Here is a 14,951-nt window from a genome sequence, read left to right on the forward strand (position 1 = left end):
CTTGTGACTTTCATTCGAAACCTGCATTAGTATCTAAGCCCCTTCCTGTGAAATAACTTTTATTATTTCAACCATTAAACCAGTGCTTAGAAATTTACCCTCGTCCATAGATTATCCAGTGATGAATTTAATATTTAATATTAATAATAAATCAGATCAAACTCATGGAAAATAGAAGAAGTGTTTGCTAGTAATTACACATAAATTTAGTTTAAAAATAATAAAACTTTAGTGATCGTACTAGGACTTTGTATAAAATTTTAAATGAGGCTACGGATGATTTCTGGTAATTTTCAAATTTCCAGTGAAGTAGCATATGTTTTTGGGCGAATAGAAATACCCCAAAAAATTAAGTTCTAAGAGAACCATGCCCAGCTTTCGGGATAAATCCAGAAGAATTTCTTTTATTTTGATCACAGTTGATATTCGTACACACTAGGGCCGTACTACTAAAACTCGCTACATTACACGTAGCGGCCTAAGTAAACGTAGCGGCAGATTTCTCGTCTGTGATTGGCGGGTTTCGCTTGAAAATCACCTAGTGATTGGCTGATTGAGTTACAAACTCGTAACTCTTATTATAGCTTGGTCCCGAACACGATAGTTGCAGTTAGAGTTCGTTACAGTCGTGGTAGGCCAACACACAGTCCTCGCCTATGCGGCCGCGGCGTCCCGCGTCGTTGTAGATCTCGAACGGAGTGTACGTCGAGCGCTCCAGCGCGTAGCTCATGCCGTATCTGCATCAAATAATTATAATTATCATTATAATAATAATAATAATACAAATAATTATAATATAAATTATGTTTCATGCTTCAGAATCTTTCGTTTCGTTTTTGTAGGCCCTTGTTGGTAAATAAATAATCATGCGGGTTTTTTCTTTATACTTTTAGCCGAATACAATCTGTTCACAGACTGAATAACATGTGTAGCAGTGCTTGCATTAAACAGGAAATATATCTCATAAATGACTGGTAACAATTCTGTCCTTTCTCAAATTGCAATCAACTTGTAACAAGATCATTCGATCCTTTCATTTGTAACTTAAACCAAAGAGGGGTTTGAGTCAAGAGCAATTTCAAAAGAAAATACAAATACATAGTAAACACAACGAGAACCATAAAATCAAGCAAGAAGTAGGGCTTAAAAGAGAGTAATGCCTAATTTTACTCACGTGCCGATCTGGCAGAAAAGATAACCAGCGTCGCTTGTACCCTCGACGCACTCGCGGTTAGCCTCGCACAGGAACTTCTGCATGCAGAGGTCGTCCTCTGTGTTGTATGTCTTCACGAAACTCTGCAGCGAAATCGAAAAAATATAACTCAGTACTCACTGCAGTGAGTGACAGAGAGCGCATTTTCTCGTCGACGAAAATTTGAGGTCACGGATGGACGGACAGACGGACGGACGGACAGACGGACAGACAGACAGACGGACATGGCGAGCATAATATAGTGCATTTTTCCATAAATGAGAAAATTCGCTAAAAACATTAAAACAACATTTTTCGTGAGAAATTTATTTATTTTTTGTAAGAAATATGATGTAGTTCTAACTCAGATTTTAAAAATAATCAATTTAACCAGGAAATGAAAACGGTTTTATACCGCCTAACTGAGAGGAATTTTTAATGAGCAATTGTCAATGCAAGAATTACTTTAACTATACCGTACGTGAGTAAACTCGGGCAATTCATTATTTGAATCCTGGTATTTAATACAAATTGCAGCAGATAATTCGTAATTTATTATACTCATTATTGCATGTAAATTATGCAATAATTAAATTCGACCGCGGTGCGCCTCAACTTAAACGTGGACGCTGGTGATTCTAAAGTTAACAAATCATTGGTGAACTAGGTTACATCCACGCTGAGAGAAATGGGTCGGTCCAGATGACCTACTTTGATGAGTCAACCACGTCCGAATATTGATGCAATTTTTCGACTCACGTGCCCGATTTGTGGGTCATACTGACCCTTTAAATTTCAGTGGGACTCTCACTCACTTGAGGCGTCAACTCACTTATGACGCCACCCGTAGCATGGATATATAATAAGCATCTGGGCGTCACAGCAATTTAACGCCACAGGTGAGTCATACCTGAAATTTAAAGTGACTGTAATAGGTCAGTTTGACCGACAAATGGAGCAAGTCAGTCGAAAAAGTGCATCGATTTTCGGACGTGGTTGACTCATCAAAGTAGGTTATCCAGACCCACCCATTTCTCTCAGTGCACCCTGTATTTTTATGAACGACATCTTAATGACTGCCTCCTTTACTGTTTACTGGATTTACTGCTTACTGACAGTAAATCCAGTTACCAAGTTTCTATATTATCGTACATTATTGACGGCGCTTAGGGAATGGAGTTTGTGTGTAAGGACCGATTCTCGATTGATTAGCAACACCAATTTAAACGCCGATATGTCCATGAACTGAACCCCAGGTTTATACCTAATGATTCAATATAGTAACACACCCTGAACACCAATTTGAACACCGATGAGTCATGTATAGTGACGCAGCTAGAACCCTCGATTTACACACAGTTGAGTCACGACGTAATGCGCTTAGTACCTCAATTTGCGAACAAATAAATCCAAGTCCATAAGAATTTTAGACAAAAAAAGGCAAAGTATGCACACCATATCTTCATGCGCCTTGAACCCAAAATTAAACAGGGATAGGTAATTAATTAATAAATAACTAGTTAAGTTAATATATATAGCTAAGTAATAGGTAATTAATTAATAATTAATTCACCTTAATCATGGACGTGGTGGCTACAGCAACGTCGGCCATGGGGTCGGAGGTGCCCAGGGAGCGCGCCTCCAGGGAGCGCTGTGAGAAGCTCGTGCGTAGCGCGTCTAGGAGCGACACCGCGAGGCCCAGCAGCTGGGGAATATCATTGCTGTGTTTATGCATTGATATTAGCACGTCTACAACTAGTTTAAGTTTTTATTTTGAATAAAAACATCTCCGGCATGTTATACAACTGATTATCAAAAACCAAATCAATTGTTCAATAGATTTTAACTTTAATCAGAGCAAATTTTCGCAAAATAGGCTCAAATAAGAACATGCCACACAAAAAAGTCTAAAAATAAAGTCGGTACACCAGTTTCAGCACTAAACCCTCATTTTTAATTATGATCACCTAACATGGTGGCCTGTGTTATTCATCCATTTTTGCAGTTATATACGCACAAAAATTTAATGGATTTGTTCTATTAAAAAACAATCTCACCTCAGATGCCTGGCGCGCCAGAATGTTGATCTCCCGCTGGTCCTGAGAGCCCGTCATGAAGGCGATCACAGCAGACATGATGTTCTGTTCCGGGGATTAATTTTTATTCATCACTTTTGTTGTTCCGGGAATTGATTTTGTTTTCCAGGAATTAAGAAAAATGTTATTTAAAACTTCTAAACGACCATTAAAGTGAGAGATAGGACATATCATTTTCGTAAATAACTGAAACAAATTAATTTTGTAACAAAAATAGTAGGGAACATATATTTTTCCCTATCATTGGATCGTGGCTCATATAATCGATACATTCATCATGCATAAAAATATTGGTTACTATCGAATTATGTGTTAAGAGTGATAGTCAGAAACGAGACCTCAATACATGCACATTATTTTTACTTTGAAAATAAACAAGATTTATTTCTGAATAATTTTAAACTCTTGCCTGCACAGGACTTGGCTGGACATCTTGTCTGTCGATGGCGTTACTGTCGCCCCCGCCCACGAGGTTTAAAATGATCTCCATGACCAAGGAAATAACCTTAGTCCAGGTCATCTCGCCGCTCTGCAAAGACAGCACGCTTGACAACTGTCGGAGAGAATAACAGTAGCAACGTGTTAAGGTTAGAGGATGCGGTAACAAGTTTAAATTATTTACATTACTAACGATTAAATTATTTACATGTCTTACTATTTAATTATTTACACGGTAATAGTCATGCTGAAGTCTGGCATCTCTGCAATGACAGCACACTTGACAACTGTCGGAGAGAATGACAGCAGCAACGTGTTAAGGTTAGAGGATGCGGTAACAAGTTTAAATTATTTACACGACTTATTATTTAATTATTTACACGGTAATAGTCATGCTGAAGTCGCGCCTCTCTGCAGAGACAGCACGCTTGACAACTGTCGGAGAGAATGACAGCAGCAACGTGTTAAGGTTAGAGGATGCGGTAACAAGTTTAAATTATTTACAATTACTAATGATTAAATTATTTACATGACTAAATATTTAATTATTTACACGGTACTAGTAATGTTGAAGTCGCGCCGCTCGGCAAAGACAGCACGCTTGTCAACTGTCGGAGAGAATAACAGCAGCAACGTGTAAAGGTTAGAGGATGCTGTTGCTAATTTAATTAATCAGAGGATTACATGTTAAATTATTTACATGGAACTAGTCATGATCATAATAACCATGGAAATGAACTTAATCCAGGTCATCACGCCACTCTGTAAAAACAACACGCACACTCGACAACTGTCGAAATTTCGATCATTTACATTTGCCTTTTCATTACAGTTTACAAACATTTATTATATTTAACCATTGATGCAAAATCTGTTTGTTTGGGGTTGAGCAAAACAATTAATTATAAGTTTTTTGAAGCAATTTCAAATCTACAAAACTGAATGAAATCAAGGTGTTGCTTAAAAATTAACTGAAAATTTTGAAGAATTGAGTTGATTACTCAGTCGAAATAGGAAGTTTATCGAGCAACATTATAACCAAAATTAAGATAACATGCAATTTATTAGTTGTCAAGAAATCTATTTAAATAAAAGCCGCTAAATAAAATAAATAAATAAATGAAACATGAAATGTTGAAGCGAAACATGCGACAGCTCGAGAACTCGTCACTCTCATCCTTTAGTTAGTGATCACCGCCGATTTTGTTGTTCGATACTACAAGCAAATGGCACAGATATGAAAGAGGGAAGAAGTGGCACAGATTGTAAGGATACATTATATTATAAATTTAATGAAGCGGTCATGCGAACAGATTAGTTTAGAGCTACTTTGAGTGGGTTTGACTGGGGATCATGCAGGGAGCTTATGAAGCGCATCAGTTCACGATCGAGGATTAGTACGGAAGTATGACGCAAACAAAATTCAATGCTTCATCATACTACAGCAAATGGGTTATGGAGAATGAATTTGAGGGATTTATAGCCCTTTCAAGTCTCATGTCAGTTTTTTGTGACTGTTGAGCTTACTGAGAAGAGGAAAGATTTCCGAACAATGTTGCAGGCGGTAGCTAGTAATGCGGAAATGAAATGATTCCGGGTTTGGAATGCTTAGCGCTATCAGAGCGGAAAAATGTACATTCCTTCTAAAAAATTTTTTGCGATGTGTTTGGAGTAGTGTCATTTTTATAATACTATGAGCGAGTAAATTCACTCGACACTCGTTATTTTCTACAGTATGTTTTCATGCACAATTTTTCCAGGGAAGATCGATAAGTCTATATCATAAAATACATATAGGGGCCTCTGAAACCCGACCTTAACTCATGCAAGTTCACGGTTATGTGCAGGTTTTTAATATACTTGAATTGAGAGTGAAGTGAAAATAAAATTTTAGAGTTATGGAGAGTTATCACAATCCGCTCTGTAACAGAATAATAAATTGAACAGTATTGTTAATATCATCACTGACTTATTACATTTGGAATGTAAAGAAGAAAGCAAGACATTGCCGATCGATCATAAAAGAAATAAATACAAGAATAAATGAAGAAAAGAAAATTTAACAGCGTCAAAAAATCAAGGTAAAACTAGAAATTAAAATGCAAATGAATTTGGAACACGTAGACAGCTTAAATAAGTTAGAGCAGTAACACCTCAAAGTATACAATAAATAATATGTTGTGCAATAGTGTTTACATACACAAGCTAGTCGAGAGATAATGTAGGACTAGTCGAGCTCACTGTAGATTATTTATTGATCCTGGTAATGATTTATTTATGGATTCCGTTCATATTTAATTTCGACAGAGTAATAAGCTAGGAATGCTTCACGGAGGTGAGCTGAAGACAGCGTCCTAATAACTACAGCAAGCTGTGAGACGGTGTTGGTCTTGTAGTCTGAGTGATTAAATCGGATTCAGGCGTCGTTTGATCATTGCAAATAATTCTGATAGGTTTTGTGCATAAATTTAATTTTCAAACATCTCATGAGTAATGGCCTAAACAATTGTGGCAAACAAGGCCTACAAACAGCGAGCTGTGAGATGGTTGATCTCTAGACCAACAAATTCTAATCATTTTGTTCCTTAAAGTCTTTTGTCCGGTGGCGTGTTCTGTATAAAATATTATTTTCCAAACATCCATTTTTTATGTCATCTAACAGCGAGCTGTGAGATGGTTGATCTTTAGATCAAGAAATTCTAATCATTTTGATCCTTAAAACCCAATGTCCGGTGACGTGTTCTGCACAAATATTATTTTCCAGACATCTGCTTTTATGTCTACTAACAGCGAGCTGTGAGATGGTATCAGCCTTGTTGCTGGGGTCGTTGGCAGGTCCCCCCACCATCATCTTGAGCGCCATGCCAGCCAGGTTGCCCCACTGGAAACCGGTCTCGTGCTCCGCTGGCCTCTTCTGTTCCCCTGACGCGATCGCCGCGCTCTGCAAAACAATCAATTTACAATATCGATTGAATAATATACAATACATTACAAGATTGAATGTCAGTATTCAATATATTGCATTCAATAGTGTAATATTGAATATACAATTAATACAATAATAATACAATTTAATATTAAACTTTGAGGAAGACTTTGTCCAACTAGCGATGCAATTTTTGCCCCTATTGTGGGTCATCCTGACAGTTTGGTCCGGTAACAGTGCTACGTGTCTCTATATCTGGAGAAAAATTACCCAGCCAATTTTTCCGAGTGCATAGTAATAATGACATTAATAACCATGATATGAAATGGGATCGTAATCTACGTAAAATTTTTTCCCAAAACCGGATTTAATGGGGGATATAGACTCTGATTGTAACTTTTTAATTTGATGCCTAATTAGTGCTGATAGTACGAATAAGAGGAGTTGCAATGCACGGGAATGCCTTGATGCTCAAGAGCAAAAAATATTTTTACCGATAATAAAAGTCCTATCGTCATCCAACAGAAAAATATACACGAGTTTAGGTTCAAATTTTATTAACTTAAGTTTCTTGCGTCTTCCCCGATGACGGGTACGGGGCTGTTCTAATGTACATAACAGACTATAGAGAACTATGATTGATCGACTCATTGGTTTCAATAAGTGCATAGTCACAGTGAGTGAAGATAATCTGCCTCGCTTCATTTAACATGAGAAAGTTGAGTCTCTGATACACGCCGCTGCCGCTGCGCACTAGTGGCGCTGCAGTCGACACGCTTCATTGAGACTGCGATAGAAACGCCTTCGCGATGTGGTTTCCGTGCAGGCAAAACAATACAAAAATATCCACGTGACAAATTTCGCAACTTTTCCACGGTGTTTTCGGCAAAACTCAAAGTCGATGAGACTCGACACAAGCACTTATTGGGATGCGCTTTGACTCATTGATTTAAAAGTGCAAAAAATATAACATAGTGGACGGTAGTATTAACGTTCCAATGACTAATTAAGCCAATTCAAAGTGTTAGGCTATCAACTTCATAAATGTAAGTGTTCGAGGATTGAAACGTGGCTTTTGACTCCTTGTCCCGTGGCAATCAGTACATGATTTTTATGACCATGTACAAGAAAATTATGTTGCTATGATCATGATCGCTTGGCTAGGGTAATTTTTATAGCATCGTAAAAAAACACGATGAAATTTTTCAACAAATAAGTAGGTGGACAGTTGTTTTGTATGAGCAAACATGAAAGACAATGATGTACTAACTCCTCATCTTCAACTATACCAAAATATGAACTATTAAACAATATTATTTATTAACTATCCAACAATATTAGCCAATATTCGACTCACTTGCTTCTCAATTTGGCTCCTGATTTTCTTGATGTCGTTGGGCTTGCTCACAAACTTCCTCTCGGCAGCCTCCTCTTGCATAGGCTCTGCCTCGCTGGGGAGTGAGGCGGCAAGTAAGGGAGTGAGGAGGGAGGAAGCCATGAGCCCCAGCAACACCCAGCGCAGGGCTGCAACATTTCTGCCATGTGGAGACATCTGCAAGTAAAAAAATTACGGTTTCATTACTTGCTTATTTTAATAAATCGTCCATTACTGTGGAATGATTTTTCTGCAGGCGTATTTCACTGCTTTAGTCTGACTTAAATGCTCGTATTTAATTTAACGTTGTTTATATGATGTGAAACGTTGTTATTTTAGATGGATTTGCTATCGATTAATGTAATTTAGGTTTTCAATACAAAATAACGATAAACGCCTAGAAATCTTGATGATATTAAAATGCTCGTAATGACGTTGTAAAATTATTTGACTATCAAATTTCCCTCACAAATGCGGAGAGCTTTTTTAGATAGAATGAACCTCTCAGTTAAATTTTACGTTGATGATAAATGATATTTCGACTATGGCGTTTTTTGACCCAGCCATTTTTTCGTTTTGTTAACACATGTAATATTATTAACGCAAAGATTAATTAGAACTTTTCACAATCCTGGTAACATAATTTCACGGAATAACTGAGACAAACGTATTCCAGCACTGATGATTTACTATGATAATTCGAAAAAAAATTCGGTTCTCATTTGAAGCTGTGAAATTTTTTCCCCTAAGATATTATATTATATTCAAACCCATAATCTTTTTAATGTTGTAGTACATTTTTAGGCAGTGTTGACCAAGCGCTAATGATTTTATTCTTACGGTAAAATTACATCTGAACAAAACTTAGCCTAAGAAGTTAATTGCGTGGCAATTATCATGCGATTAAAAGGATGGTGAGATCGAGATCACATATGATGACATCACAATATCAAATTATGGCATCACTAAGCATCAAATGATGGATGGCATCACTAAGCATCAAATGATAGCATCACTAAGCATCAAATGATAGCATCACTAAGCATCAAATGATAGCATCACCAAGCATCAAATGATAGCATCACCAAGCATCAAATGATAGCATCACCAAGCATCAAATAATAGCATCACTAAGCATCAAATGATAACATCACTAAGCATCAAATGATAACATCACTAAGCATCAAATGATGGCATCACTAAGCATCAAATGATAGCATCACTGTAAGCAGTTTCAGCTGTCACTTTCATAAGGCTCGTGTTGGGTGGCGTTCGCTTACAGAGCCACACCCTCCGCCAGGCGCGCAGCCTCGAGGTGCGACGCGAGATCAAATTGCCGCGATTGCGCAAACGGGTTGATGATTGCAAAACGGATTGTCGCGAGAGTTGGGAGCTTTTCAAACCGTAAGTATGAGGCCTGCATGATGGCGCATCATTAAAGTCCTTGGATTTGTACACGAAACATTTAACTTTCATTCGATAAGCATGACCAAGCATTACAATATAAGGTGGTTTCGTAAATAAAAAGCTGGATATTATATCATGTGAACTCACAAATTATCAAATAAGGATCTTCGGAATAAAAGTACAAATATTTGGGAACAAACAGGTGACCTTTGAAATTATTTCAATCTTATTATTATTGTTATTATTATTATATTTTTTTGTCGTTTGTTATGACTTTCTCGAGCAATGGTGATCCCAATTTTCCCATCAAGAACAATAACAATCCCTAATAACTGTGCGCAAACGAACCAAATCGCAATTAATTCCAACAAGCTAAATTTACGAATATGACCTTGATATTTTTATAATAAAATAGGTAATAATTATATTCTTGGCACGGAAACTATTCAAACAAAACTGACGCAGTTCATCAGTGCATCATCGTTGCCTGGAAATAAACTGAAGGAATTCGACTCGCCAGACGCGCCGGATTTACGCCAGCGCGTGATGCACATGGCATCTGTTTCCTGCAACATCTCGTCTCCTCAACTGCGTCTATTCGGGCGAACTTTCTCTCTCTCGCAGAGAAACTGTATTGCCGGAACTCCTGAGTAGCGATTTAATTTGCTGCAAGGTAAAATAGAGAGCTGATCGCGTTGCAACACAGCAGCCGGAGTCAATAAAGTAACATTTGCTCTGGTTTCGCGTGGAAATAGTTCTCATGTGCCAAATTTAGGCACGATATACAGGGGGGAACATATTTTATTTCTTGAGTTATTTAATTAGTTTTTAGTTACTTTCTCGTTGTGTGAATAAAATAATCGTTAATAAAGAATAAAAAAGGAACTTAGGTTATATTTAGGCAAAAAAACGGGCAGGACCGACCCTTTATGTGTAGGTCTCTAGCGTGCATCCTACTGTGAATTGTGCAACACTTAAATTGCGCAACGCTCGGCTTGCATAATAAAAGAAGACCATTTTGTAATTGATAGTAACACCAAAAAGTCGTACGCAACAGATTGATCATGGCGCAGGGAAGTTGTATCCATTTAGAATGGAACATTTTTTGCTGATCTAGCACTCAGTTCGAATCAACTTGAATAAACACTATTTCAAAATTGTATCATATCGCGTTATAACTCCAATTCTTTCAATCTTTATTGTCTCGAGCTAGAACACCAACTATCCCAATGCTTCATTTTCTCAAACTGGAACACCAGTTATTAACCTCAAAAGATCTTCATCTTGAGGAAAATGTATAGTTTAAGTCGATCAGGAATACTGAGTCAAAGTCACAAGCGTTGTTCACACGTAATGATCCGTTACGACAACCAACCGTTAAGGCGAAACAGATGTTCGATGGCAAGCGCGCCGTTTTAACGGTATGAGAAACAAACGGCACGAAGAGAAAGCAATGTATATGTTTGGACAAGGGCTGATGTATGTAGAGCAGGTGAAACCGTATTGATGTCAAGACTGTGTCTTCGACTACATTACAACGCGCAATTATCCATGCAATTTGCAACAAATCAATCAAACCTTGAACAGGCAACAAAAACTTAAGATAAGAAGCAACTTTCCCTTTCAAGGAACGTAATTTTAATTTAAATAATTGATTAATTTTGAAATATGCAAAAATATTTACCAATAATTTGGTAAATATTTTATTTTTCAAATCAAAATTAATATATATAATTTATCAAACTCAAAATTGGGAAAATATTGGAATTATTGAAGTAGCACTGAGAGAATTCAAGAAGTCAAAACATTTGATAGGCAATATTCAGAGAATGCCAAACTATTTGTACTCGTGTGAGCCTTCAATTTGATTGCATGTAATTCATCAAAAATATATACTTAAATTTCGCATACACATACTTTTCATGCCGCATCAAGTAGAAATCACTATTAGATCTGATTACAGAATAATAAAATATCTAAAATCTTATTTCTGATAAGCTGTGTTCCACCAGGCATCTGACGCTGAAAGAAACGCTTATTAAAAGTGGTTACGAAGCAATCAACTCTAAATCAACGTTGCTCCAACGAAATCAGCTCATAATCAACGTTGTTTTTTAAACAAATAACTCGTAATCAACGTCTTTTTGACAAAATCAAATTGTAATCAACTTTGTTTAAACAAAATCATCATGTAATCAATATGATTTTGAAGGAATTAACTTGTTATACCCGAAGGTTTAACCAAATCAACTCATAATCAACGTTGTTTATACAAAACCAACACGTAATCAACGTTGTTTCAAACGAAGTCAATACGTAATTAACGTTGCTTTTATAGTGAAATCAATTTGTAATCAACGACGTTTCAGCGAAATCAAAGCTTTTTGACCGGAATCACCTTGAAATTAATCTTATTCCAACAAAATCAACACGAAAGTAACGTTATGTCAATGAAATCAACTCGAAATTGACGTTTTTAATGAAATCAACATGTAATCAACGCTGTTTCAACGAAATCGACTTGTCATTTGCCTATAAAGGCGATGCTAGAGACGGGAAGTCGCTACGCGAAGCATATCCTGCGCAGACGAACCGTTTCAACCTGAACGCTGGTCGAACACGTATGTACATTATCGTTCATACGGAATACGAATAACCGTGAAAACGGTTAAAGATAACAGAGATGCTTACTCAACACGCATGACCGTTAACAGTGCTGGGGCATAACGTTTTGTCATTACATCCACGTACACGCATGTCTCGTTCAAATACTACGACAAAAATATTATTTTCCTCAATTTTATACCTGCATAAATTTCCAGTTAATAACACAATTCAAGCTGGAAAATCATTTAATACGCTTAATACTATTGAACTCTTGCTGGCGTAGTCAATCATCCATTTGATAACGGTCATCAGCGGTATCAGCGTTCATTTGGTCGTAGGGCTGGCACCGATTCTGCAGAATTTTGTCTGCTCGTTGTGAGTCTCGACAAGGCAACTTACTGCTCAAATTTTGCTGTGTTTAACCGCCCGGCTTCTTTGCCGATTCTGTCCAGAACTGTCGCAGTAAGCAGGGATCGAGCCCACAACTCACTGCTACAATTTTGGTACTCACTGCTACAATTTGGTGAACTGTAATCACTATAGGTCATCCTGCCTTAATTGGCAGACATGAAATCACTTACAGTAGTTGAAATTTCATCAAAGTATACCATTAACAAATGGCATATGATCAACACTTTTGAACTAGTATGTCCAGCAACGTACGTCGACACATCGGCAGCGGATGCACAATCAAGCCCGACTCGCGAGCACCGCCGTTTGCCTCTGTGGCTTCCTTTTCCTCGTGAGATTCAGATACATTTCCTTATTGCATTTTCCTCATCGATTTTTTCGACGATTTTTTTCATAAAGATTCTGTTTTCATCCTGATATTTTTCCTCGTTTTTCATCTATAATTAACATTTATCAGATTCTTGATAAGACAGTAATAATTCATGAAGAATTTAGTAGCTCATAACACTCCTGTACACACTTATTCTGGTGTCGCCTCGGTATTGGCATTTGAGAACAGAAGCCAAAAAGGGGAGTCAACATTTTCTTATGATCCAACTGTTAATGCTACTACTGCTGTTGCTGCAGCAGCTGTTGCTACAACTGCTGTTGCCACAACTGCTGTTGCTGCAGCAGCTGTTGCTACAACTGCTGTTACAGCTGTCGTTGCTGCTACAACTGCTGCAGGTGTCGTTGCTGCTACAACTGCTGCAGGTGTCGTTGCTGCTACAACTGCTGCAGGTGTCGTTGCTGCTAAGCTGCGCGATGTGTAACGGGGCCAGCGATCGTCTGCCGGCCTCCGTTGCGCAGGAGCTGTGCAATGCTCGCCCCTTTGTAAACCATTGCTCATCCCGTTATAAACCACTGCTCGTAACTATTATGAACCATTGCTCGTATCTATTATAAACCATTGATGATGCCGTTATAAACCATTGTTTACCCCTATTATAAACCATTGCGGAGTATCCAGATTGAATCAGAGTTAAAACTCGGTTGCCGACGTTCCAACACTTATTTATCGCGGGTTTTACTGTGTGCATCATCCGATGAATTTATATGTACTGATAAGTGAGCTATTGAGGGAGGAAACCGAAGAATGAGCCATAAATTTTCGAAGAAAAATTCACTTGTAAGTGCACATGGACAGCGTTAAGCTCTTTTTCCTGAAAAATATTTTAATTCTTAGAGTATCACAAATTTTCCAAGTAGTCAAAAACAGCTACATGTCAAGTTTATATACGCATAAAGAACATAATACTTAAGAGGTCGTGACCATAGCAACTTTCGAAAAGCAGTCTCAGGAAAAACACGAGTTATAATTATTTCCTCGGTATGCAACCAACAACTCTCTCCTTAAACGCCATGAAACCGTTGTCATACGCTTTCTGAAACAGCAACCTGCGTCAACGCTGCGTCAAGGAAACCGCTGCTGTTTCGCAGCCTGTATGTGAAACGTTTATAAGTAAGAGGTCATTCAAATATTCTGTACTTGATACTTTTTCATTTTAAATTTGGTTCTGAACTAGAAGTATTTTTTCTCGTATGATAATAGTTAAAATTATGCGGTTTCATTGGACAACTTTTCAATGCTTCGTATCATTCCGTCTGCCGTCCTATTGTTAATTGGAGAATCACTCTATCGTCCAAAATCAGCAGTGCCAATAATCCACGATTCAACCGTAAATTATTTCCATTCATTTCTCAGTTTCCGTTGTCTTGAGATTATTGTATCATGATCAGGATAAATAGGACGAATAAGAAGAGCTTCGTCACTCGTATCTCTAATACGTGCCAGCTTATCAAACAGGAAACGTTGAAGCTTGTGAATTTAGAATGATTTAAGATAAAACTAAATCATCACCATTTAGTTAGCACACTGCGTGACTTTCCTTTTGCCTTTAATATCTCAACTTTCTACTGGTATGAGCTGCCGCAGAGTTCCTTGTTATCGGGCAATTATCCTTTGTCCTACAGCCACGCCCCCGGCCCCCGCCGTGGGGCTCCCCTAACCGCCCAAACCTGCTGCTCAAGCACCATCAAGCAGATAATGCCCAACCAGACAATTGCTATCATATTATTAAAATTTATTGGAGAGTAACGGGAGAAAAGTGAGGAAAATAATTAGCAATTAGTGTCTTCGTTACACAGTATTTTCCTCCATAAATCGTTAATGAGAATATTACTACATAGCATGTTTTCTTAGATTGTCACATCGTAGTTACGGCTAACTGATATCATTAAAGCTATGGTTAATAATTCGAATTGCAAGTCATAATAAGGTCAAGTCCGCAGCAATGGCGGCCGTCTAGCCTGGAGGAGTTCGCCTTGCAGGTCAGGTTTTGATTCCTGAACGCAAGAGCGCGGCTTGGAAAGCAAGCGAGTTCCTCAACCGAACCTGTCGCCAAGTAGGTCAGTATACGGTCTGTCTCTTATACACATCTAGATGTGTATAAGAGACAG

The 14,951-nt window shown here is 37.8% G+C and overlaps 1 protein-coding gene across 3 annotated transcripts in view; it reads right to left on the reverse strand.

The window, feature by feature from the left end:
- Positions 1 to 252: 252 nt before the first annotated feature.
- The window catches only part of LOC108670794, a 16,674-nt gene continuing 1,975 nt past the window's right edge, over positions 253 to 14,951 (reverse strand). The window contains exons 1-8 of one of the 3 annotated variants that reach the window (XM_047884660.1): positions 12,623 to 12,721; positions 8,010 to 8,204; positions 6,515 to 6,667; positions 3,698 to 3,817; positions 3,250 to 3,333; positions 2,766 to 2,897; positions 1,175 to 1,296; positions 253 to 737 (exon numbers count right to left, since the gene is read on the reverse strand). In XM_047884660.1, the coding sequence (XP_047740616.1) occupies positions 611 to 737; positions 1,175 to 1,296; positions 2,766 to 2,897; positions 3,250 to 3,333; positions 3,698 to 3,817; positions 6,515 to 6,667; positions 8,010 to 8,204; positions 12,623 to 12,652 (963 nt within the window). In that variant the 5' untranslated portion in view covers positions 12,653 to 12,721 and the 3' untranslated portion in view covers positions 253 to 610. Of the gene's footprint in view, positions 738 to 1,174; positions 1,297 to 2,765; positions 2,898 to 3,249; positions 3,334 to 3,697; positions 3,842 to 6,514; positions 6,668 to 8,009; positions 8,205 to 12,622; positions 12,722 to 14,951 lie in introns of those variants that run through there. The other 2 variants (XM_047884652.1, XM_018158287.2) reach the window with 2 other exon arrangements.

This window comes from Hyalella azteca, unplaced genomic scaffold, assembly GCF_000764305.2.
Source record: "Hyalella azteca isolate HAZT.00-mixed unplaced genomic scaffold, Hazt_2.0.2 contig1945, whole genome shotgun sequence".
NCBI classification, from domain to species: Eukaryota; Metazoa; Arthropoda; class Malacostraca; order Amphipoda; family Hyalellidae; genus Hyalella; species Hyalella azteca.